General features: G+C 34.2%; 1 protein-coding gene across 1 annotated transcript; it reads right to left on the reverse strand.

The window, feature by feature from the left end:
- Nucleotides 1–894: 894 nt before the first annotated feature.
- LOC147075272 (WD repeat-containing protein 48 homolog) lies at nt 895–18,736 on the reverse strand. The gene is made up of 3 exons (XM_085942549.1): nt 16,914–18,736; nt 15,954–16,202; nt 895–13,416 (listed from the first exon to the last, which is right to left on the reverse strand). Exons 1-3 carry the CDS (start codon nt 18,603–18,605, stop codon nt 13,324–13,326), a joined length of 2,034 nt encoding a protein of 677 aa, XP_085798675.1. The 5' UTR covers nt 18,606–18,736; the 3' UTR covers nt 895–13,323.
- Between the last annotated feature and the right edge of the window lie 8,270 nt (nt 18,737–27,006).

Consider the following 27,006-nt stretch of genomic DNA (forward strand, 5'->3'; position numbering starts at 1 on the left):
TCACTCTCTTTGCCGGTTCATTGTCATTCATACGGTGCACATGACCTAACCATCGCAGTCTCCCAATCTTAATTGATTGAACTGCGCTGCAATCTTCGTACAGCCCGTATAGCTCAGCATTATATCTTCTCCTCCAATTGGTGCCATCCCTGATTGGTCCATATATACAGCGGAGAATTTTTCTTTCAAAGATGTTCAGGGCTCGTTCATTTCGCAGAGTTAATGTCCAGGTTTCCGAAGCGTAGGTGAGCACTGGCTTTACAAGTTACTCTTGTAAAGAGTGCTTTTAGTTTGGCGAGCTAGTAAGCGGGACTTAAAATGTCTTAACAGACCAAAGTAGCAAAGTAGAATTCCCTTATCCTCAATAAATAAAAAATTCAAAACATTAAAATTATCTTTCTTTCATCTTTAGTTTCAAAGGTCTACGCAACTTCCGGGTGCACCGGTTAAAAAATCAGACTATAATACGTATGTAGGCTTTGGGACAATAGCTTGCAAATTTGTATGGGCGGCCGTAGACATCTTGAAATTATGATAAAAAAACTTCATACAAAACGCACCCGAAGATCATCACGAAATAATCGATATATCAATGCTCGCTAGAGGATACGTCTTATGTTTTATTTATTCTAAATTCTGACGATAGATGGTTCTCATTTTTATTATTTAAATATTAATTAATTATTTTGACGATTTCTATCTATTTTTCTTACAAGGTAGGCTTCAAATAATCACCTACTATGAAGCCTTTGCTACTGACAGGCGCTGCCTCAAGTACCCTCAATCGATAGTATTAATTTATTAGTCAGTTTATTCAACTTAGCCACCTGCGCACTTGAATCCCTTCAATCCTCAGCTTTCCTGTAGTTGAAAATAAAACAATTTATTCAGTGATGTGACTCAACTTTATTTTACAGAATATTTTTAATACGTCATCTCAAACAGAAATATCTATAAAACAAAAAACAATAAAACTAAACAAGAGCATAATAATAAAACAACGATATTACAAAATAAATAGTTGCTTTAGAAACCATTGCAAACAATTAATATAATATAGTAGCTAACTACATCAAACCTTGGAATAAGGATCAATGATTAAATAACTAATTTATAAGTAAAAAAAGAAGCTAAGTAATTATACAATATTATGTTGTAGATGTAGATAAAAATTAATTAAGAAAGACGCATTGGAATACTCCCAAAGTACAATAATAAAAAATAAACATTTTTTTTCCATGGAGGAAAAGATTTACATGTTATAATGCCAAGTGTGAAGACTATCGAGAAAAATATATTCAGTCGTGCCTTGTGCCGCGTTCCAGCATGTTGATTTTTATTGCAAAACTTTCTGTTGAAAACATAATTGAAAGGTATGTTCCCACATATCAAATTGTTGAATCGATAATTGTAACCAAGAGATGGTGTTGAGTGAAGTTCGTTAATGTCATTTTGTCCGACTGTTTTAAACATTTTTTTTGGACGAAGGCGTCATATTTAATTCAGAAACTAAAACATAGGAACTCTTGTGACTCACGGCAGCCAACTAATAGAAATAATTTGTAACCACAAGTCAATGCATTGTCCACTAAAATGATTACTTACAAGTTAATCAACGATGTTGAAATGTGGTTTGCACTTATCAATTCAACTAACATTGAACAGACGGTTGAACGATAATAATCGACACGTGGTAATACTGCATTAGACAATGTATACAGGACCCTAGGCACGACCTTAAATATGGGACCCTCGAAAAATAAAACATCCATGCTGATAGGTTAGTGCACAGATGTCCTGGAATATAATTGTTTTAAAAAATCGAAGGCGAAATGGACATATAATATATTTAAATATGAAACAATATCTACTGTTTTGTGTATAATAACCCAATTTAGGTAACTGGTCATGCACTATCATGGATATCAAAAATGGATAAGTATATCATTGTGTTTTTCCTCAATAATGAATTATGAGATTCGCGGTGTAAAATAGAGTGCGAAAATTATAAGTTAAAGTGTCACGGCCGCCGTCGTGGCACTGCGATATATTATGAAAGGATTGTCAGTATTGTAGTTCTCGAAACGGCCACGCTTCACGTTAAACTTGTCGCAGTCTAGAAGCATCAATTACCGACTGAGCAAAAAAAATAAATTACAGTCAATTAAAAGTTTTAATTGATAAGTCAGATTCAAGCACTTATTTTTTGTTTACATTTTCCGGGTTGCCAATCAAAATTTCTATCGGAGAAATTGGATGTAAGGGGTTTTTCTTAATGTCAATTAATCTAAATGCAATACCACTGTATACTCCGATTTTCAAAATAATAATACTTCTGACAAAAAACTGATAAAACACAATAAAGGGCTCTTCAAGTATTTACTCGATGTCCAAGGTGATGGTGATCTAATATGATTTACTCAGGATAGGAAGATCTACGACAATTTGTTCACCAAACTTCAATAGAAGATGACATCAAATGAATAAAATTTAATTTATAGAACAAAGGAAAATTGATATAGAACATTTAACAAATGAAATTAATTTTTTTAGCGCTATCTTGCCGAGGTTCGATACAATGCTCACGGAAAACACAATTTCCGTACCAGTATTAGAGACTGACAAGTTTGCTGCATAGCTGCCGCGGAGCCTCACGTTAAACTTATCAGTCTCCAGATGTTCTGTTAAACGACTACATTTGTAGTACAGTAGAGCATGAAACTTAGTATTTCTTATCGTGTCCGGAAACTTGTACGTATGCAGTTTGCCAAATCACACTTCACTGTGAAATATTGTATTGGAAATATATGGCCGTATATTAAAGACCGTCCGACCTCTTTGGGTCGTATAGTACTGATATAAAATTCATGTCTAAATAAAACACGGTTCTTGTCTTGTTACACTATACAGGAAGCCAGCAGCAAATTTTGAAAATAGCTCATATACTGAATTATTTGTTAGGTTAGGTTAGGTTTTCATTCTTGAATTGATGAATTTTTGCCAAAATCAAATATGAAAATTAAATTAATGTTCATATTGAATCTAATAAAATTGGAGACCGTATAGTATACAGTCATCTCTTTCCGATAAGAAAGCTCACGGCGAACTGTGCTACGGTGAAATGTTTTACGTACAATTTACATGTAACCGTCTTGCCGACGTTCGATACCATGCTCACAAAAAACACAATTTCCGCACTAGTATGTGTTAACTAGATGTTTTGTTAATCGACTACAGGTGTTAACAGTGAAACTAAGTATTTTTTATACTATTCCGGATGCATGCCAAAATATTATGTGTAGGTAATAAAAAAAATTAAATATTCGAATGTCATATACATTTCATATAAATTTCATTTGCAAGTATGTCTCATTTTATTGTTAATAATTACAAGATAAAAAGAACTTTTTATATACAATGTTTTTAAACTCTGTTGAACCATATAAACTTGACTTGACTAGCTTAAACGATAAAAAAAATTTGTACTTGACATTAGAGGTGGGAAAACTGGTCGATTTTGAAGACTAAGTATACTTACTACCAGTATAAAAAAATACTTGGTATCTAAACTTGTTCCAAAATACTTACTAGTATTTGAAATATCAGCTTTAATAGAATCGTTAAAAATACGTCGGCTTTTTGAAATGTCCCATTTTCCAGACAGGTACAGCTAGAACTGTGGCGCTAGTCACTCATGTTTCAGTAGTTATCCATTTATACAATCACGCATATAATTTGAATTCAGTTTATGTTTACAAATTACAATTATAACACTAAAAAATCGAGAAACTTGACGTGACGAAACCAGATAAACGCGTAGTCAGTTAACGTTATCAGAACTCCGTTATTCCGGCTTACGACTGACGTCAATTCGATGTAAATGTCTTACTCAACTAAAACTAAAATTAAAACCCGTCGCATACTAAGCATACGCGAGTCGCGACGCCGAAGCGATGATTTCATACGTGGCAAAACTACGAACTAGCTAGCGGTCGGCGAGATCTCATACCATGTGTCGAACCCCTGGACTCGATAAAGTTTCATACTCAACTAAAACCAAAAACCAAAAACTCTTTTAAACCTAAAACCCTAAGGCGAACTCAAAAGTATCCTATAAAACGAACACGTGACCATTTCTGTCCTTCACTATACCAACTTTACAACAGAGGAGAAAGGGAGAACAATGACAGTTGAGTATAATATCACGGCTAGACATACGTGTATCATGATATCTCGCTCGCGCGCATTTAATATCAATAGCGCTGAATAGCGAGTCACGGCGCATATATTAGCGAATGCGTTCGAATTCGAACATCTAATGCGTTTCAAGTTCCTTGAAACAAGTTTATTGGGCAACAAATACTTAGTATGGGTATTTTCATCCGAAACTTAAGTACACAAACTTGTGACAGTATTTCCAACTCACCTCTACTTGACATGTCATATTGATTTCCATAGTAACGCATGTATATATTAATAATTTAGTTGCTAAGACCCCAGACCCTAGCAACCGATAATGGTGTTGAAATAACTTTTCATACAAAACAGAATTAACTGAAAATGAATTCAATTCTACTTAAAGATGGCTAAATGTATTAAAAAAAAAGGATTGGCATCGTGTTCTGATATATTCTAAAAGTTTTAAATGTCTAGCTAGTTGGGAAGTTAGTTAAAAATCGATTGCAAGATTTGTACCGGACAAAGACTGGACAAGTAAGAATACGAGCTAAGAAAAACGTTGTAACAATAAAAAAGGTATTTGATGCATGATGTTTACATAAAAACTGTATATGTATTGTTTTTTTTAATACACAAATCAATATAACTGGAGTATATTATTTGCTTCTACTAAATATGACTCCACAATCAAAGGGTCAGATATTCAAAATATTCATAAGCACATCTCTTCAAGTGGCGTATCCATGTAAACCTTTTCCGATGAATTATTTCTTTTGGGGTAACAACAGAACAATATATTACAAAGATTTCCTTAAAATTAATAATATGTTGCAATGTTAAATGCTTACATTCTATTATATACAGAGTTATACAAAACATCTTCTAAATGCACGGCATATCATCAAAGAATCATACCATAGATATAAATTATTACTGCTCGTCAACCCCATCTTATGACTTCGGACAAACTACCACTTTATGATAACAGTATGCAAATACCAGATTTGGTTAACAATCATTTCTAAAATTCAGCTCATTTGCTTCCATCACGTCTTTATATGGGGCAAATTGCACATAGTGTAGCAGAGTGAGGGTGTGGACGTCAGTTTGTCGAATGGGACACAAAATACAATGTTAACTTATTATAGTGCACAACGCACTGGCCGTGACTCAGCGGGACCAAGGCGCAGGTGGCACATTCTATCGCCACGCAATGCTTGATGAAATCGCATAATTCCCTCACGTCACGTACCAGTTTTTTTGTCAAAAACTAACTTTTTTCAAGTTATACTTCTTTTGGGGCGTTTAGTAGAGTGAAATTGAGAGTTACGAATGTGCGCGACAATATGAAGTCAGCTGCGAATCAGTCAGCTGTATACAAACGCAAGTTTGATAGTAGAATAATTGTTTCGTTGCCTAGGCAATGACTTTATTATTGTCGGCCATTTGCAATTCCTAATGTGACCGTTGTTACTTTAAAAATAAAAACAACGAGAAATAATTATAATTTAGTAATATAAGTTAAAGTGTATAGAAATAAACCAACGGCGCTCCAATAAGCTCAAGAAAAATCTTGAGGGTGTAATTTAACATAATTAAGAGCTAGTCGAAGAATCTAGGTTATCACAAGTGTTGTTTTTGTTTTGTTACGCCAAAGAAGTATAATTTCTAACGCGCATACGTAAGTACACACAACGATATTTTTTTGTTATTGATCATATCAATCTAAAATCTTCATCAATCGATTTTTCGTGTTCGATTCCCAGATAATAATAAACAAAAAACCACGTCAGCTCTCTGCCAGTCAAGCAAATTCTACACCCTCACCATGCCACCGTCTGTGGGCTATTTGCCTAAGTCATAAGTACTAAGACTCAAAGTTCACTGAAACACAAAAATGGGTGGAGAATTGTTTACTGCCTTAAACGATCATTTTGAAAATCGTTTTGTACACCAAAACAGCTGTCAATGAAGTGTTTCAAAACCATTATTATTAATTGACTTAACGACGGCTTCCCTGTGAAAAATTGTCCCAGCGAAACCAAACACACTTTACCACAGATAAACACGCTGAACAAAACATTGAGATTAGGTCCCATGGCCTGTGTTATAATCGAGGAACTGAGGGTCTTAGCGACAACAGTCTTACGTCAAATATAAACTGGGCACAGCATTTATATCACCAAAAAATATTTATATTTGAAAAAAAGATTCATTTCTGAAACTGTTTTCGTTGCAAAGTAATAAGTAACTGCCTTTTGGAAACACAACCGTACTATATTTAAATTTGACGTCAATTAACTTAACTTCGACTTACAGTTGGGTCACATGTATCCTCAGTCCCCCAGACTATTACTATGTTTCAATCCCACATAAATAAACACATCATGCATAGGTTCATCAGGCCACGTGGTTAAGATGGTGTGTTCCCAGCTTTAGTTTTCATCTGGCTTTATCTATCTGATTGATCTTACATTTCCACACAAACATAATTCTAATTCGTATGATATAAGGGAATACTCGTATAGGCCTTTTATATGGGCGTCAACATAAATTACAAATTAATTCATAAAATAAAATATATATAATCGAAGACATTCCTTCTCTTTAATGGCTGCAACGCACTTTTGCAACAAACTGTAACAAACCACAAACATTTGTTTGTACCTTGTTGCAATACATTGCTCAAAAATACTTTTTTTTTAAATAAATTACTTAGATGTTCATTTTAAGACTCTAATCAATCGAGAGATGATTCCACAGTTTATTATTACAGCAAAGGAAAAGAGTTTGTTTTAAACACTCACTATCCTAGCCATGGCCCCCACATCCTAAAGCGGGCCCCCAGGCTAGAAACTTTGGCGGGCCCCCTATCTACTGCTAAGGGTAAAGTCAATGTGACGGCTCTACAGTAGCGTTTTCCAAATGGTGTACGCGGTAAAATTAAGGTGTATTTTAAACGACTTTTTGTATTTTTTAATAAAACCATTTTGAATTAAGGAGTTGTTGAAAAATTAAAATTTTATTGCACAACAAATTTTAAAATAGCAACACTATTGAAGTGAAATAGCGCGTATAAATAGTGACTTTTTTTTAACTATTAAAGCAAGTGTGTTTATCTCACTTATCTGGTCGACTCACACGCCAGGCCCCCTGGCTAGAGCCCTGTCAGCCCCCCCCATGATCCTAGCACATTTACACATAGAAATAACATGACGCAGTGGCTATTATATCGTGGGCGTACAGGCAGCAGTCACTAACTCCAATAAATATCTTTATTTTTTGAGTTATTCGTTACTTTTATTTTTTTATATGTTCAATAATCTTAAATCGTGACTTCTGCCAATCAAGCAGCATTACTTTTTACAATTTACAATTTCGTCAAAACTGGAGTTTGTACCTGTACGGCAACGATATGAGACGGCTACAAATGTGTAATGTTTGCTACAAATGGATTTTCGACGTGAAATGACCAACAGTTAATTTGAACCATTATAACCCATTTTTCAGCGTCACTTTCATATGTTTAGACTCAATGGCTGTGTTTTTCAATTTTTATTATTAAAGCTGCACACTTGACCCTCTTCAAACTCCCACATCACACCAAGTATCGACAAACTAATAATTAGACATGATCGACAAAATGACAAACACTCAAAACATGCTAGTGACGTGTGCTGCTTCTAAACAATGATCGCTCAATTGCATCCAGCTAGTTGCATTTCTGCCGATCGTTATCATGTTAGAAGGTTTAATGTTATAGGTAAAATTTCAGAAAATTTCGCTGATTTGTCATATGTGTCGCTGAGTTTCAAAACCTGCTATAACACTTTTTCATTATGTTGAGAAAATCAATAAAACCTTTTTGAACTAAAAAGGTTTTTGAATGTCTCAGTAGTGTTATAGCGGGATTTGATAGACACATTGATTTTGTTTCATAAATGACAGTTAATCGCAGTGGCTTTTGAAAGAGGCGATAAAATTTTCATGTAGAGATTTTAATAACGAATCCAACGATATATATATATCTTAATTATTTCAAAAAAGTGTTATAGCGGGTTTTGAAATTTAGCGACACATATATGGTACAACAATGTGTAATACTTCTTAACCTATTAAATGCCGGGAAGTATTAGAATGGTGGTACCCGGCGGGCCACGAATTTCAATAAAAAAATAAAACCTTAGAAACATCATTATTTAGAAATATATTCAAAATAATCAGTTAAGAATGCTACCATGATTACAAGAGATGGCAGTATATTGTGTACAATATAATCATTTATTTAAAACAACCGACCAGGGCTAGCGTAGTGAGTGTAAAGTACAGCGTGTATACATGCTCATTTTCTATGGCCCGCCTTGCATGCACGGCTTGTGGCATACATCCGGTTAAGCAATCTGTAACTTGACTGAAATGGGCTCCCACCTGTTTCATACAATATCTTTCACAATAAAAGCCGTTGAATCACCTCTTCATCAATTTAATCTAAACAGAAATAAGGTATCCAAAAGTATCAATTAAAAAAGGTACCTATATACCTACTATAATAATAATATGTACATCTTCTTGTAATAAAAAATCCTATAATAGTCGATAAGTCACAGTGTAAAATATTGATTATAGATTATATCGAGAGGTATTTTAACTCTTTGATTCCTATACAAAATTAAATGCCAAATTTAATAACTCTCAGTTATTTTCAAAAAGTGATTTCCTTTAGTATTCAGAACACTTAAATATTTTCAAACAATGATATAATAAACTTGATTTTATTACATAATTGAGGAACTGTATAAAAGAGATGCCAGAGAAAAATTAGTGTGTTATACTGAATATTTTTTTAAGAATTCATAATAATTCTTTCTTTAGCATGTCACTAAAAGTCATTTCAATCTTACATTGACATGGACGCAGTAGCAGTGGCGAAGGGTGGAGATAGGGTGTTAATATCTGACATAAATAGTGCACACTAAACTTTGTCAGCCATACTTATTTATTTCATTGTAATAAGAATACAAATTGCAGATAGTGCTGGTTAGTTTATAAAATTCAATTAAACCCTGCCAAACCAAGCCATAATAGTTTAGGTATGATATAGGCAATCTTCAAGAGTGACCTACCATTATGTCTTAAGCGTAGGGTGTTCAACCAATGTGTGGTACCCGTGCTCACGTATGGCTGCGAGACGTGGACCCTCAACACGAGAGATGTCCAAAGGCTAAGAGTCACACAGCGAGGCATGGAGAGGTGTATGTTGGGCATCACGCGAAAGGACCGTAAGAGAAACGAATGGGTTAGGAAGCAGACAAGAGTACGCGATGTAATCGACGTTGCCAAACAGCTTAAATGGAGATGGGCGGGGCACATTGCTCGCCGAAAGGACGGCCGCTGGACAAATGCCGTCATCCAGTGGTACCCAAGGGGCACGAAACGGTCGCCCTAAAGGCCGATGGATTGACAAACTGGTAAAGTTCGGCGGAAATACGTGGCAGCGAACGACACAGGACCGAGAGAGTTGGAGAAAGCTTGGGGAGGCCTTCATCCAGCAGTGGATTGACCCCGGCTGATGATGATAGGCAATCTGAGAACAGTGCACACTTTTTCAGTGATACGTAGTTGTTTTCGTGGGAATGGGACAACTGGGCGCCGCAATGTCGAATGAAATAAATAGACATTCGTTACGATTTTATACAGAAAGTAGACGAGGAATTTTAATCAGTTTCTATCTACTACTTAGTAGTTTTAATTCATTTTGCTCTTAGTATAATGTTTTTTATTGCGGAATGAGAATTGTCATGCCTGACAATTACTGAACTGAAAAAGTTACTGGGTATATTCGAATGTCAAACTTTGATCGGTATCCATAGAGAAGAAAATAAAATCTTAAATATTAATTTTATAATTTAGGCGAGACCCTTTTTTGGCATTTTATCCTTAAAATGGCCTGTGATTGTATAATTTTAAGAGACTAGAGAAATAAAACAAAACTAATAATACATATCTAGCTAATTAAACCCCCTTAAAAAAAAACCAAAACCATATTTAATAGTACAATATTATGAAAATAAAAATATTTCTATACAGATTTATGCTAACCTACTGACAAATTTAAAAAGCCTTATTATATACAGCTTTTAATACGTTACGGAGAAGCTGAAAACCAGTTTTATTGTGTATACGTATAAAATGTATAATAATCGTCAACAATTATATCACACCTTATAAAAATAATGATTTTATTCTCAATTTCAAAACAAAGTCTTTATTGTATATTATTGGAACAGAAAACCTTTTAACCTTTTCTATGTCTCACAATATTACTATGGCAGTATCTGACAGGCCGCAGATTTTTGACGACACGTTACTAATATCGCTGTATATCGATAATTTGTGGCTTAGTATTTCATAATTTTGATATTAATACTATCGACCGAAGGTATTTGATGGAATTTGAATTTAAATTCTAATGGATTCAAGCTCTGTACTATTCCATTTAAGTCATTTTTTGCGAGGCCCGGGTTTAAGATAGGGTTTTTATTAAATAGGTTTTTTACTGACAACTATTCATAATTTGTTTATCGTATTTTTTGTGACCTCTGACTAGATAGGTAGGTAATGGAGTTTTTACCTACTTTATTGTATTGATTTACTATATAAGGTAGAGTCAAGAGTGTTCGTTGTCAGTGTGTGTTTACCTTTAGTGAGTGTACACGACGCCTGAAGATGCCAAAAGGCGAAACCCGGGTCGCAAAAAACGACTTAAATGGAATAGTACAGAGCTTGAATCCATTAGAATTTATTTCATGATTATTCAAACAAATGTGACTGTGTATTTAATTTTTTAGATCATGCAAATCAATCGACAGTAGCTAGTAATTTGAGTATAAAATCAGACAAGATAACATGCAAAACGTGTATGTGCGGCCTATCGATTACGGCCTGATAGAGCGAGAAAACTCGCTGAAGGCATAGAACCGGTTAAGACAAAATCTGATAACAATGATGTTGCCATGAGCATGAATATCTTCTTTTACAGAGGAATTTGTCAGAATATTAAAAATCAACTAGAATAGGATTGATGGATGATAGGTTTGACTATCAGTCATATTTTTTTTCAGTTGAAATTGCTAATTGAAACTGGCCAAGATAAAAATGACTGCAATGGTGAAAATACTGACAATATGAATATGCCGACCGTATGACAATATTAGAAGTCAGGCTATTGGTTTCAAAGTCTGTTACCTCCATTTTGTTTTTGTTTATATTTATCTTGTATAAGTATATACATTTTTATTGCATGTATATTCATATAAAAACACAGCTCTGATTATTAATAAAATATCAAGTATTAAGCCGGAGGTTAATTGTAAAATCGGTCATATTCTTCACGTCTAGGACGATTCGGCGCCGGGACAACTGGGCGCTAAATAATCGAATGAAATTCGAAAATAAATAGCCGTTCGTGAATTATAGGTAGTTTTAAAATATATATTTAATACTTATATATTATTTAATACTTAGTGAGAATTAAATATGCACACGTAAATAATGATTTATTGTGTATATGTTTACGTTCCAACGAGAAGAGAGTTCTTTTACTTTTATATGAAGCGTCAGACATAATAATTCCCAATCCGCAATAAAAAAAACATTATGTCAAGAGCAAAATCAATTAAAATTACTAAGTAGTAGATAGAAACTTATTAAACTTCTTTGTCTACTTCTGTATTAAATTAACGAATATCTATTTATTTCATTGATAAACGTTATTTCATTCGACTTGTCCTGGCGTCCAGTTGTCCCAGTGACTATGTATTCATCAGCTGCCATTTTTTATATTTTTTGACTAACATTAAAAATGATTTTTTATTAATTTTGATGATATTTAGAACATTTTATTCTGCGATTCGCTTTTATTAATTGTTCACTAATGTTTACAAAAAGAAAATATTCTATTTGTAGTTCTGAATGTGCTTGATAATTTTTAGCAATAATTACTAAATGGCGGAACATGGAAGTAACTGACTTTGAAACTAATAGCTTAAAATATAATAATAGAGATGTGATGCTCCCCTTCACATTTGGTCAATATTGTGTTGAGAACAACATACGCCTTCTGTGGCCCATAGTCAGCAAATGTTTGCAGTACTCCGATGCATTGTCGGTGTTTTTACACGCATCAAAGGGAGGCAACATTCATCTTGCTTGCCCCATTGTAAAGAAGACCATTATAAACAGTATTATACTGATAATATGAGTGTATTGACGGTGTGATAATATTGACATTGTAACAGATATTATTGATAGTACAACAATGGTGAGAATATTTACAGTATTATACCAACAATATGACTGTGTTGACAGTGTGATAATATTGACAGTGTGATAATAATAATAATATGAATATATTGATAGTGCGATAATAATGAGAATATTTTCAGTATCAAACTGACGATACGACGATGTTGACAGTGTGAGAATATTGACAGTGTGATAATCCGAGAGTATGATACGACATCATGCCAATAATGAATGAATGACAACACTAATCAATTAGTTTTGCCAGACCAAAACGTCAAAGTTAGTCGTTAACTGCAATATTATTAACACTTATAAACACGTCCATAGGATCCATTAATTCTTCGAACAATCCTCTCTCCATTACAGCCAAATAATCTCAAGACACTCGATGAAAATAATAATTTATTGCATTGTCCAATCAGACGATCAAAAAATAAGAAACCATGCACCGCCAGATCTTCATACATCAACTTACCTATACAGCAGCAAGTAGATATCTTAGACCGTTTATCCGTCAAACAGCGCCAATTACCTTATTATGAGTGAATCATTGTAATACTTAAATTATTTAGTTGTATTCATGCACATGGTAGCAATAGTATATATACATTAATTTATGATTATGATTTACACACATTAAAGCGATTGACAGTCATCGACGAATATTAACTATATTAGTATATGGCAGTGTCCGCAACATCGGTTAAATCCATGGTTACGGGTATGATACTATTTGGAGCCCCGTTACATCGTGAGGGTTACGTTGAACGAACTGTGCACGCGGTGACTACGCAAAATTGAGTGAAGTCTGCCAAATGTGATATGGCATTAAACCAGACGTTACTTGAGCGTTCTGTAGTGCAGGATGACGTCTGCGTTTGACTTCCAGATGAAATGACGCACTGTCCGTAAGTCCATGCTCGGCTGTAGCACCTGAAATGAAACAATTTCATACCACACCGATTATTAAGGTTTTCTGAACAAATACCACTAATAAACTGAAAGAAATATCTTCGACGTTGCTGACAAAATCACCACAGCACATCAAATACTCGCCCCAAGCATCTATTCTTGAAGCTCAACAAACAAAAACTCGAGCCCATTACTTGCTGCTATTATGGCTATACCTCCGTTGAAGCATGGTCTAAAAAGATCGTGGCTAGGCGATGCGCAGATTGCGGGTCGCGGGTGCAAATGACGCATGCCAAACGAAATATAATTTGTCATATAAATCCAACATGCGTCTATTTAATGTTCTGTTTATTGTTCTAGTAGTAATAATAATAATATATTCATTGACATGTTTTCTTTTTCAAGTAAACGGATAACGTTTTTAGTCATCTTTACACGATTTAAGAATTAATACCCCCGTCGCCATCACAAAACAAAAAACGCTCTCCGACTGCCAGCGAGTCCAAAATTTCGTCGCGCCTATAGTTGAAAATTATTTGCCGTTTCACTGAAATATCGTCTTAAGATATACCGTCGATTATTAGTTGCTAAGGGGGTGGTCCTAGCAACTAAATTATTAATATATACGTGCGTTCCTATGGAAATTAAAATGAAATGTCAAAATGACATTTCAGTATTCTATATTTGTTTGTTTTGTTTTTTATTTACTTCATATCAAGTACAAGTTTGAGCATATTGAGCATAATAATTCAACAGAAAATTTAAAAACGTTATATATAAAAAGTTCTTTTTATCTTGTAATTATTTTCAAATCAAATCTATAGTTGGACATAAGTGATAAATATTACAAAAAAAATTGAACTACGATATCAAAATTATGAATACACAACTAGAAACAGATGATAAACTACATCTAACCTTACACTGTATGAGTATAACAATAACTATAACTATCCTCACCACCCACGTTAACGATCGATAGCTTAACGTACCTCGCCGCGACAAATAAGTTTGAATTACATATTTAATAAATCAGTTTTCATGAAACTTAAATTTACAAGATAAAAAGAACTTTTTATATACCTACAACATTTTTAAATTTTATGTTGAATCATATAAACTTGACAATTCTATGTATTAATAAATACTTTTTTTTGTACTTGATAGTAATACTGAATAAATATAGAATACTGAAATGTCATTTTGACATTTCATATTGATTTCCATAGTAACGCACGTATATATTAATAATTTAGTTGCTAGGACCCCTTTAACAACCAATAATAGTGTTTTACTTTTTACGATTTTTTTCCGAAATAACTTTCCATACAAAACAGAATTAACTGAAAATGAATTCAATTCTGCTTAAAGATGTGAGATACCCGGGGTTCCAGCGGCTAGCTCAGGTGTCCATCGAACCCCGGATTCACAAAAAAAGATATTTTAAATTGAGGAGAAATTAAATGAAACCACGTCTGTCTCGTGCGTAACTTAGTATTATCTTATATTTTACATTTTCTTTACACGTTTACATATTTTGTTTTAACAATAAGTTTCGTACATGTTGGAAAAGGGACGCTCACTAACTTTCTTTCTTTTTCCAAATTTCGCGTACCCACGCCGTCCAGCAAAAAGGACTCTCGTGATTGGCCAAATTTTATCGCGTGATGCTTTTGATTTGACGAATCACGAGGACCACCCAGGCGCGTGGAAATTTGAACGTTGCCGGCAAGCGCAGCAAAATTTATTATATTTGAATAAGTACTTATATTTAATCTTAAAATTATCTCTTTCATCCATCATCATTTATACTTTAAAATCTATCTTAATTACACCTCCGCCCAGTAAGTGATTTTCACGCACCGGACGAAGGCCTTTACTCATGAATAAATAAATAAAAAATAAAATTACGTAGTTGAGCAAGGAATCAGATTAGATGTTTTATGAAGCCGTTTCTAGAGGTCAGGGTTACGTTTCGACTTATGACTACTAAATGATTATTTTACACCGGGAGAAGCCCGCCTGTAACAGGGGTGTATCAGATGGCTAAAAGTATTAAAAGAATGCATTGTCATCGTGCTCTGATATATTAAATTACAATAAAAATAAAAAATTTATTTAAAAATGCAAGATTTGTATTGGACAAACAAGAAAAAATTTGTACTGGACAAACAAAAATACGAGCTAATAAAAACGTGGTGAAAAATAGTGGCGGGCGCACACAAATCAGTTAGTGGGCACCATGGCCCCCGCAGGCACGGGGTTAGGAATCCCTGCTCTATACGATATATTAACTTTATTTGTCACTGCCAAATAACAAGTCTCCCACCATATTTACTCCCATAGGGACCAATACTGAGCAGCTATTGTCTAATTAAATGATGTGGAGAAAAGATCAAAAATGGAAATATGAAATATTTGAATCAGCTGTCTTCTCTAGCAAGTGACCAAGGCGTTTTCATAATAACACAGTTCTGATTACATATAGCTGGTAATATATTATCTAGATTCTTTAAGTGAAAAGACATAGTATAATCCATAAGCAAATGGTAAATTACCTGATCACAGCACAAGAGTTCAATCTTCTCTTCGGGAGTTTCTGCGGCAGTGTCGTCACCCTGCGGCTTGGTCGATTGCGGCGTGGGAAGTCCAGCCGCACCCGTGCTACCGGCACTTCCTGTACTCCCCGCGGCACCCGCCCCTCCTGAACTTCCGCCGTTGTTTCCCTCCACTCCGCCCAGGATCTTTTCCGAAACGTGCTCTGACACCTTGCGGCATTGGATGAAGTCGTTTGCTACCAAACGGTCCTATAAATTAGATTAGCCATGAGATGATTAGAGTAAACAACGACCTGGGATCATTTTATATGGCACTACACCATTGATTACATACTTATTGTGTGAATTTACACGTCATAGAACATGTACATATTTATTTTTAGATTTTGACCATATAATGTGAACTTATCAGTTTTTTGAAAATAGACGCTTGAATTATAAGCCATAAAGGTTCTTTGAAACTTTTTAAACGTCAGTTCTGTTGTCCATTCAGGCAAGGTTTCCGTCTAACTCCGTTCAGTTGTCCGTTCAGTCAAGGTTTCAGTTGCCAGTTCAGTTCGGAATCGGCATTGTATATTAATTTACATAGTTTTTGTCCACTAAAAATGAATGTTATTTTTATAACATTTATAAGAATGTTATTACTTTTTAAACATATTGGTTGGTGTAATGCAGTACCTATATTTGAAGAAATAATAAGATTTCAATCAAAATTAGAAAAGTAGTATTAAAAATATGGCAACATACTAATTTACACGTCAATTTAACTGGCAACTCTAAAAACAGATACGAAAACTGATAGAAAATCCATCCTGCCTCGTCGCCGTTTTGGTATCAGTTGGCCGCTTCTTTTTTTGCATTTACAAGTCAGTTTAACGGACAGCTCGACGGAAACGTTGAATAAATTGGATAACAAAACTGATCGTTTAAAAGCACCTTATATAATAAAATACTACGAACCCTCTTTTGTCTATCTTGTTTAGTCTGACAAGTGGAATGTGGCAGAAGGTAAAATGGCAGCTTGACTAATTTGGGGGTGGCCATCTCGATAGCGACATCCACAACCCAAGGAGGCACCGTCTCGTTCAAGAGGGCGCCCTCCGTCTCGCCCCCCGCATCCCCCACCGCTAACCTGTAAAGAGTCCTCCCTCCCACTTCGCTGAATATCAGCGGAGTGTGAATGGGAACTTTGATGCAATTATTTTCAATGATTTTAGACCCCGTTTCAGGATTAGTCACCATACGTTGCGAGTGGTTCCAATGCTCCAATAAAGCCTGCAATAGTAAATTTCCATAGTTAACTTTTTGATCTCGGTCCGATGTTAATCCGGCTTCTTTTGCGCTGACCCACGCTCCTAAACAATCAACTTCGTCTTGCCCTAAATGTATCGTCAACATTCCCGTTTTTAAATCGACATTAAACCAATTGGGTACATATATCATTTTGTATCGTCTCTTAACTTCTTCTTCGTAATCAGTATCACCTAAGTCTTCCACTTTCGTCGCTTTTAACACGTCATAAAGAGTCACTTTGTCCTCAGTGTCTTTCGTTAAGATATGTCTCTTGTCATTTAGTACGGTATAATATCTAATAGCAGCGCCACCTTGAATTTGAGCGAGAGGCGCGTTAGGAATGTTAGTATGGTATTGCGGGAAACCTTCCTGATTCAACGAATTAACAGGTGGAAGTCTCCAACATCTGATATCTGAATCGGAAGTGGCAACCCAGACACCTTGATGATCCGCCGTGAAGCATAGTTTTAAAATCGGTGCTGTCTCTTCGCAAACGACAACGTTATTGTCAGGATTTCGGAGCTCGGTCATTATAACTTGTTTATCTCTACCTCCGGATATGATGTGCGAGAAGTTATCTGTAGCTAATAGCGCCCAAACGGCTTCGGTATGGACTCTGATTGTCTGCACGCATCTCTGTTGGGATATACTCCACAGCTTTATTGTACCGTCTGAGCTTCCGGAGACGCATTGACTTCCGTCATGGCTTACAACTAAAGCTTTAACATTGTCAGCGTGACCTTTTAACATCATCAATTTAGTGCAAGATCTCGGATCCCACACTCTGAGCACCTTCTCAGTTGAACCGCTTACCAAAACTGTGCCCGGAGGATTCATCGCCAAGCTATAAATCGACTCCATATTACCACTTAAACTCGAAGTCGTCACTGTATTATTGCTAGCTGTCAAAGCTGTGAGGGTATTTACATCCCAGAGAAAAATCGCTCTGTCCAAACCTGCGCTGGCAACCTGTTCTTTATCTTTTGCATAAGCAAGGGTTCGCACATAATCTTTGTGCGTGCGTAACGTAGACATGCAGAAGCCTTTGTGAGCGTTCCACACTTTTACAGTCGTGTCGCTGGACGCGCTGATTAGGTTTTTGCCGCCGCAGCAGAGCACGATGTCGTTCACCCAATCCGTGTGGTGCTCCATGCTCTGGATGTAACGATCTTGCGCGTTCGCCGACGTGTGCCATACCCGTATGATGCTGTCTCTGCCGGCGGAATAGAGCCTGCCCTGTACGGGGTCCAGTTGCAGCGAGCTAACTCCGGCTTTGTGACGTCTCTCCTCCTCGTCTCTGATCACGAACGAAACTTGCGTTTTCTTACGCATCGGTTGGCCGGTTTTATGATTAGCCATCACTTGGCGAACGGCGGCGATCTACGAGGATCGATCGAGAATGCCGGCGGCGTTTTTTCACATTAAAAAATATTTGCATAAGCCAATTTACGGAAATACGGTTCTTGTTTGGACAATATTTTGACAGTTGCGAGGCCATAGACAAGATTGCCGGAACGAGATCGTTTTTACCCACCGCACCCGTTCATGTACACTTCATTAATAAAAAATAATTTTATTTATAGATAAACGTGTTCTTTAACTAGCAATTAGACTTTCTATATTCATAAAAAAAAAACAATTTTACGCCATTGCTTAAACATTATTATATTTTTTTATTGTCTATGCAAAATATGTAATATGAAATTGAATTAACTGGCAACTTTAATTTTACAAAATTAAATGCAGCGCAACATTTTTAAATGGAAATTTATTTGAAAATGCAGGTGTCATCAACTCCTTAATTTCATAATTTATTATCATATATTTTATGACTTGTGAAAATTGATTATTGAAATGTAATTAGCATAAACAAAAATTCCCATCTTGCTACTAAAGGTAATCACTATTCTCACCATGGGCGATTCGCGGATGTATTGGAAAAATTGTTTGCTGCAACACCTGTTTCGATGAAAACCAAATTATCCACTAGGTACTTTTACTGTATACCGATTTCATACTAATTTACCTATATCTCAGAACTGATTAATGAATTTAGCAAATGGGTAATGGCCTGAATACATTACCATCACGTCACGTGCTATCACGCTGAGAGAGACACTTTATATTCAAATAGAAAATGAGCGAAATAACAGCTAACCTATATCATTGTATAATATCTATGCCATACATCAATCAAGGTACCCAACTTTTTTGAGGTAGGGAGTTACTTTTTATCTTAATTTTCATGGGGATCGAATTCTAATAAAAATCTTTTAAGAATTTTTGTTGTTAGTTTTAAGTTTAAAATGTTCAAATACCGTTAACTATCTATGAAAATATTTTCGTATTTTTATAGATATGGGGAAGAAAAGAATAAAAAAATCTTCATGAAGTTTTTCATTAATTAATAATCCTTTCAACGCGGACGGCACACCTGTTGTACACTAATTAATTGGCCATTCGATATAATTAGCATGCTATTTAAATGCGGTAATTAAATAGTAATTAAAAGCTCCGCAGTCAATAAGTTAAAATATATATTGTTAGTATGTATAATTAATGAGATATTTGACTTTGTGTACCATCGGCAAATAATTTGGTTTAATTGTTGGAAAACGCAGTCAACAAGGTGATCATCTGTCAGACGTGTTTGATATTTGGATTTAATAAATTCAGTATGAAAAAATGAACATTCGCATATGATAAAATTCTAAGATAGACGGCCTTTTCTATATTTAGACGTATTTTTCTTGATTCAGTACTTTCCATAATATGTCAGAAGATTTCAATTGTGTCAACATAACTTCATTTTGTAATTCAACTACTTAACTGTAATTCGAAATTTACGATTGTACCTAATTGGGATCAATCAAATTTTGCTTCGCGATCTACCGGGTATAAACTTTTTTCCAAATCCCATGTTTATTTATATGAATACACTAGATTAATTTCGCTGTATTGGAGATTGGAATCATAACCGCTGAGGAAACATAAATGAATACAAATATTTATTTTTAAATGGCACATTTATTAATCAATTCAAACTAAACATTAAAGATATTATTCATTATTCAATTACAGAATAAAACAATAAATTATTATTGTAAACAGACACATATTTATTATTTATGGCTTGACTGTCATATTAAATTTAACTATCTATTTATTGATGGAAACAAATGCACCTTACAACACATAGTTTACACATCCCATTAAGAATTGGGGATTATTTATGCAACAAGTATGTTGCAATTTGACATCAAAATAATATGAACTCAACCCAAAATGTACATTTCACAACTGTTACCAATGCTCATATTACATGAAACAATGCAATTCCTACCAACTATCAATCCCATTATCTGTACAATAAAAATGTCACATTGAAGACACAAAATAGAAAAGTTTCTATTCTTGCCAAGCCTGACTCGATCTCGATGACTATTGTCAACAATTGCCAGTCAACCCGCTCTCACATCAGAACCTTACTTGTTAGCAGCATGTCGAAAATGTCGATGTGACGTCATCGTTATTCACAAACCACACGTTGCCAAATGGAGCTCCGCAGATTAGTCGCATGAGACTGTTTGTTTGAAAAAAGATCTCGACGTTGCAAATCGACAAGTCGCATGCGACTTTCCTACTTGTCGAGACCGGCTCCGCCAAGCCTGCGCTTGCGCATACTATCTATGAGCTAGCCTGCACGCTTACGCATACCGCTGTTGTCAGCCTTTAGCCATTCTTATCTAGACGTTATAATGCACTATGCATCGATATATATATAGGTATGCCTAATTGACAGATAAATCCAATGTTTTCGCCTTCTACTTAAATTTCTATAATTATATTATAATATTCGCTGTTTTGGCGTCTGATGACATATTAGCGTAATGGCGTTTGACATCTAGTATATTTTGACGTTTCGAGAAATTACGGGCGAGTGTCGCTAGGTAGATATGCGAGGTGGTTACATGCAACACTGGGTCGCCGGTCTCGAAAGGTTTGATTTATGGCTGTGCTGCACATGAGGCGAGTTCTGGTGTGAGAGCCGGCTAAAGACGACACTGGGAATCGCTGCATTCCACTACGGCGACGTGGTGACGTTTGGCTTCATAATAATACACAACTAAAATTTAATACAATCTCCAACTGTTTGCGGTGACATATTATGAATTATTGCCATATGGTTGAAAATGAAGAATTTGGGATATCTTTGGGAGCAGCATAGCATAGCATTGAGAGAATACTTGATTTTGATTATAAATAAAACCGTAAATTGCTAGTACAAATTTGTGTGATAGTAGAAAAAATGTGCGAAATTGACTATTACATGAAATGGGCAAAATTTTGGCTAATTCATTTAATAGTCAAGCCCGTTGCCTTATTCATGAATTAGGTAAATTATCTGCCGAAAGCGTGAATTCGCCAGGGTATGGAATTCTTAAACTGTTAACATGACAGTAGAAAAAATAGGTAAATTTTATACGGATGGTTTTATTAGTTATAATTGGACATAATATAATATTATTATTATTAGGTTAGGTTATGTTAGGTTTTATAATTCTGAATTCAACTGAATGTCCATTGAGGTTAGCTAACAAGTGTCAACAAACTATCAAATCATACTATCACAAACAAACAATCGACCATTGCACGATTGATACCCAAGCACGAATCAAATCGCGAAAATACCTTTTAATAAAATTCTTCAGTTATTATATTGTAGTTCTAGATTATTTTGGGCATAGTAAATGAATATGAACGTCATTGTAGTTATTGATTGGTATATTTTTATATAATCAATGACATTTGACACATTTGGTTAGTTTGATTAGTTGCAAAAAACACCACCGGAGCGCGACCATCTATTCTGACCAATGCATAAACATTTGACACATTTGGTTTAGTTGCAAAAAAAACACCACCGTAGCGCTACTATCTAATTTGCCCAATGCAAGAACTAAGCAGAAAAATTACTGCCGAATTCACGCACTCGGCAGATATGCCTAATTCATGAATAAGGCAACGGGCTTGCATTTTTCATGATTTAGGCAAAATTTTGCCCATTTCATGTAATAATCAATTTCGCACATTCGGCGTAACATATGCACTATAATCCGCCGCTTTCACTAATTGGACACTTGTCTGGTTTTTGGGGTGGCAGATTACTGAGAGTACATACAGTACATACTTTATAGTTTTACACATTTGTTTTTTCTTATTCCAAACATAACTGTGAATACCTCATGTGTAACAATGAATACATCACAATGATTGATATAAGGAGTCTATAATAAATCACATCACACAATTTATCAATATTTTAACCCTCTTACCAATAAAGAAATGTGCGACTATAGGTATAATCAACAAAAAATAATTTTAATGAATAAAAAAATTATAGATAAAATTCAATCATAATTACAATTAAGGTGATGTCTCTATGTAAAGTTGTTATCGAAAAATAGCTAGAAAAGTTTATTAATCGGTAAATATATATTCAAAAGTAATGAGAAAAATAAAATAAAAAATTAAGATGTATCGTGGAGTTCTATATACCAAAAATACGTGTCAAATTCGGTACATTTCTATCGGGTGGTAAGAATGAATGACATAAGATTTATTATCAAAATTACGATAAAAATGTACGTAAATCTATTGCCTAGGGAAACGCTAAACGTTAATTGGAATTTATTATATCCTTATATCTTTTTTTTCAAATTTAAAAAACATCGATTTAGAGGTTAGAAAGCATGCAATTAAAATCGAAACATCTCGGTTCAGACATAATTTATCGCAAAAAACGGTTAGCGTTTCTATTAAAAATATTATTTATTAATTTTTAGGCTAGTTATTTAAATTTAATCTTGTATTTTTGTATATTAACGAATCGATTGTAAATAAAATGAATATTTGACAAGACTTTATCGACATATGCTGCTAACGCGGAAATAAATCGAACTATTTTTGAAACAGTACTTGCATAGATTAAAAAATACATACACACACACATACATTGAAAATAAAGGTTCGCCAGGTACGAAGACAAAAACTGTGTTAATTCTGCTGTCAATAATTTTTGTTTGCGATATTGGAGCATATGTCAATGGACTACATATATCAACCTCCACTTTCTGAAATAGTGTTGTGTAATTATTTCAGATATTTATTACTGTTTTGACGTACCTACCTTTTATAAAGCGATTTTAAAATAAATATAGTTTCATAATAATATAAAGAAAGCATACGAGCGAAAATGCCTAAGATACTTCTGACACACATCAAATTTAATCTTTGTCTAGTAACTGTACAATTTATCCATATTTATGTTAAGTGTTTAAAATGTTATAAGTAAAAAAAAAATCGTCTATTCACGTGGTAGTCGCGAAAATTATGAACAATATACAATGTTAAAAATAATAAGAATTGTTAAAATTTCTAGTCACAATATTATTCAAAGACAAATTAACCCGATCAAAACAGCCTCGACAAACTTCCACTTCACTAACTTTTGTTCTATATGTTTATCCTGGATACAGCGGCAAACACATTTTGAAAATAGCCGATATACTGGATTATTTGTTAGTTTGGGTTAGTTTAAGTTAGATTAGGTAATCCTAACAAATAATCCAGTATATAGGCTATTTTCAAAATGTCTTTGCCGCTGTATCCAGTATAACCGACTTGTACCCAAACTTTAATTACATACATACTATTATACTATATTTGGGCCATCAAACGTTCATTCCTGTCTACGGCCTTAAAATTATTATCTACGTGCCTATATAACTGTATGCCGTCCTGTCAAAAAGTGGAGGTTGATAATTTAGTATGTAGAAAATAGAAGTTATTATTATTCTCCATAAAATATAGGGTAAACAATTCAGTGAATGAACACATAAGAGGTGAATTTGAAAATAAATTAAATTAAAAACGATTAAATGAACTAAGAAAATTATAACAATAGGTAGGTACAATAAATTGTGTATAACCGTGGTATTACTAATTTTATGCCGTGATGCTTTGATAGTTGAACTTTTCATAATATTTGGATCACTATTTAGTTGCTCATTTATCTGCTACATCATAAAGTCGTAAATATTGTTTTTTTATGAAGCAATCATAAATACAAAAAATTAAGATCTACTTTTCAATCATAGTAGATACCTAGGAATATGGTATAGGTGTTGATAATTTTTAATTATTTATTCGAGATCTTCAGGGAATTACCTAGAAATCACTGGGCCAATAAGGTTTCTTTTTATATCTCCAAATCCATTTCACTTACACATTTATAGGTAAAATAAATAAAACTATCTTTTATTTTATCTTGCACTGTTCTTTAAAATCGACATTAGATTTTTTCAAAGAAATAACGTTCTGTCTTTTTCTTAGAATATTATGTAATCAGTGGTGCACTTACTTCAAATTCTAAATTTTTTTCTTACGTTTTACAATTTTTTTTTTAATTTGTCACTTATTTTGTCCTTGGGTTTGCTTATCAAGATTTGTTCGCATGTTTATTTACGTTTTTTCTTACCTCCAACTTCTTTTTTATTCAATTCGTTGCGTGTCTTACTTTATCCTTATCTCAGATATAGTTAGTTAGTTAATACAAACCGTCCACTCTGTGGAGGCCCATATGAACCCATTAGGATCGGACATGGTTGAAACGAAATGAATTGGGATGTCTATATAATATCGACATTGTCATAATTATAACTACAGTCGAACTCGGTTATTACAATCTCGGACATAGCGAGATCTCGGATGTAATGAGGAAACAGTCGTTGACATTTGGTATATGATTTTCTCCATACATTTTTATTCACTGTTATAACGAGATACTTATCGGATATACCGAGCTGAAATACTGGTAATGTGTTGATCGTTTAAAGACATTTCGACCCTAAGCAATAAAATCCGATCGGACAGGATGCCGCCGGGGACAGATTACGTTTATGACACTAGTTAAGTGTCTAATTGTTGTTTTCGCCGACAATAAAAATACATATTCTCTGATATAACGAGTACCGCTTATAACGAGCAAATTCAGCCGGTCCAACCTTCCTAGTAATAACCAAGTACAACTGTATATTCCTTATTTTGTTTAATAATAATTCGAATGGCATTTGTTTTGCTATTCATTTCATATCATTCTTTTATTCCACCTCTAGTAGAAATTCGATGTAATTGTCAATTGTACAAGATTAAACTCAATCTTATAAACATTTGTACTTAAATGTTCATTTACTACTATAAATGAATTTTACTGTAGAAAAATATTTATATTAATTCGTATTGACAACGTAAAAAAATCTGGTTCACTGACTGGACAGGATACCCTTGTATTGCCACTGTAAAAATAACTACGGTAAACAAAATGTAAAAATCATAAACACTTTAAATCAAATCGACATGTTAGAATTGTAAATATTTTATGTGGAAATATTAATTGTAAATATTTTTACATAGGTAAGTAAATATATAATAAATTTAAATGCATTTTTATCAAGCTTATAATTTTTAAAATGTGGCGACACACAATATTTTATTTTATATTTTATTGCCATCTGGTTGCGATCGACGAAAGTTTTTAGTAACACATTTTTAGAAATTCATGGTAGATGCCTGTAGATGCCTTTAGATGGCGTTGAAGTCACATTTGATCGTAAATTGAGGCAAAGAATTCGCCTTAACAAACGTGACAGTAAATCGCTTTCCCTTGTATGGTAGCACTGCCAATTTTTTACCAAAGCGTTTAATTTTGTAGCACCATATATTTACATATGCGTGTCTTAGGGCCAGATGCATAAATGTTGCCATTGAGATAACTTAACTGTGAATAGATACACAATACTAAAATTTATGCTAATTTGTGCTTGTGAAAGTGCTGCAATCTTTAAAATTCCAATTTTCTATTAACTTTTAATTGATACGCAAAAACAAAATTATGTCAACTGTACAATATAAATTGAATACAAAATTATAAATTCACAGCGTAATAGCTCCTGTACACGTGCATGGATAACAATAGTGTGTATTTTAAACTATCGCGAAAATAACTGTTTACACATAAAAGTGCTGACTGTCTCGCCCATCTCATTCTTCAAGAGTAAGCGAGACGCGATGTTATGGTACTATTCGACAGGTTGTGAAAATCAGTTAACATCAAAATGAGTCTGCGCGGTGTAGTTCGTTTTTTTACTGACAGTTTCGCCACTATCGTTCTACTGCGCATGCTCAGATATCGCACACTCCAATTGTCATGTGAAAATTCATGCAATCCTGCAATTTGCACGATAATACGTTTACACATGCATTATTGTGATGCAATACATTTTTGTGATGATTGCGATAATACGTACAGTCAGCAGTAAATCCATGCATGAGTAAACGGGGCATAACGGTTGTGTAATAATCAGAGGTTTAATTCATACACCGAGAATACAGTGCTGCTTGCATTCTTAGCATATTTCAATGACAACACTATGTTAAACATGCCTTCACTGGCCATCATTCACATTTAAAATATTATCTATTTATGATAGAATGCTTTTTCATCAATAATCAACTCAATACAATTTTCTTGTTTCAAATGTGTAAATTAAATACTCTTCTTTGTGTATGACATACTCGATCATTTTGACAGCTTTCACTTGCATTTCACAATTTTGCCATCAAGTGGAGCTACCAAGTTTCACGCATGTAGGTCTAGCTTCACCTGGCCCTTAGAAATTATAAAATAAGAATCAACAGT

Source organism: Rhyacophila brunnea, unplaced genomic scaffold (genome assembly GCF_057557595.1).
Source record: "Rhyacophila brunnea isolate RB1 unplaced genomic scaffold, BYU_Rbru_1.0 scaffold_15, whole genome shotgun sequence".
Classification (NCBI taxonomy): domain Eukaryota; kingdom Metazoa; phylum Arthropoda; class Insecta; order Trichoptera; family Rhyacophilidae; genus Rhyacophila; species Rhyacophila brunnea.

What these genes read in the sequence shown, in the direction of transcription:
- LOC147075272 (XM_085942549.1), bottom strand. Translation starts at nt 18,605, where the DNA reads ATGGCTAATCATAAAACCGGCCAACCGATGCGTAAGAAAACGCAAGTT. An exon ending in AACAAGATAGACAAAAGAGG is followed by an intron (nt 16,203 to 16,913) that starts GTTCGTAGTATT and finishes TCTAATTTATAG; the next exon opens with GACCGTTTGGTAGCAAACGA. An exon ending in AACTCTTGTGCTGTGATCAG is followed by an intron (nt 13,417 to 15,953) that starts GTAATTTACCAT and finishes GTTTCATTTCAG; the next exon opens with GTGCTACAGCCGAGCATGGA.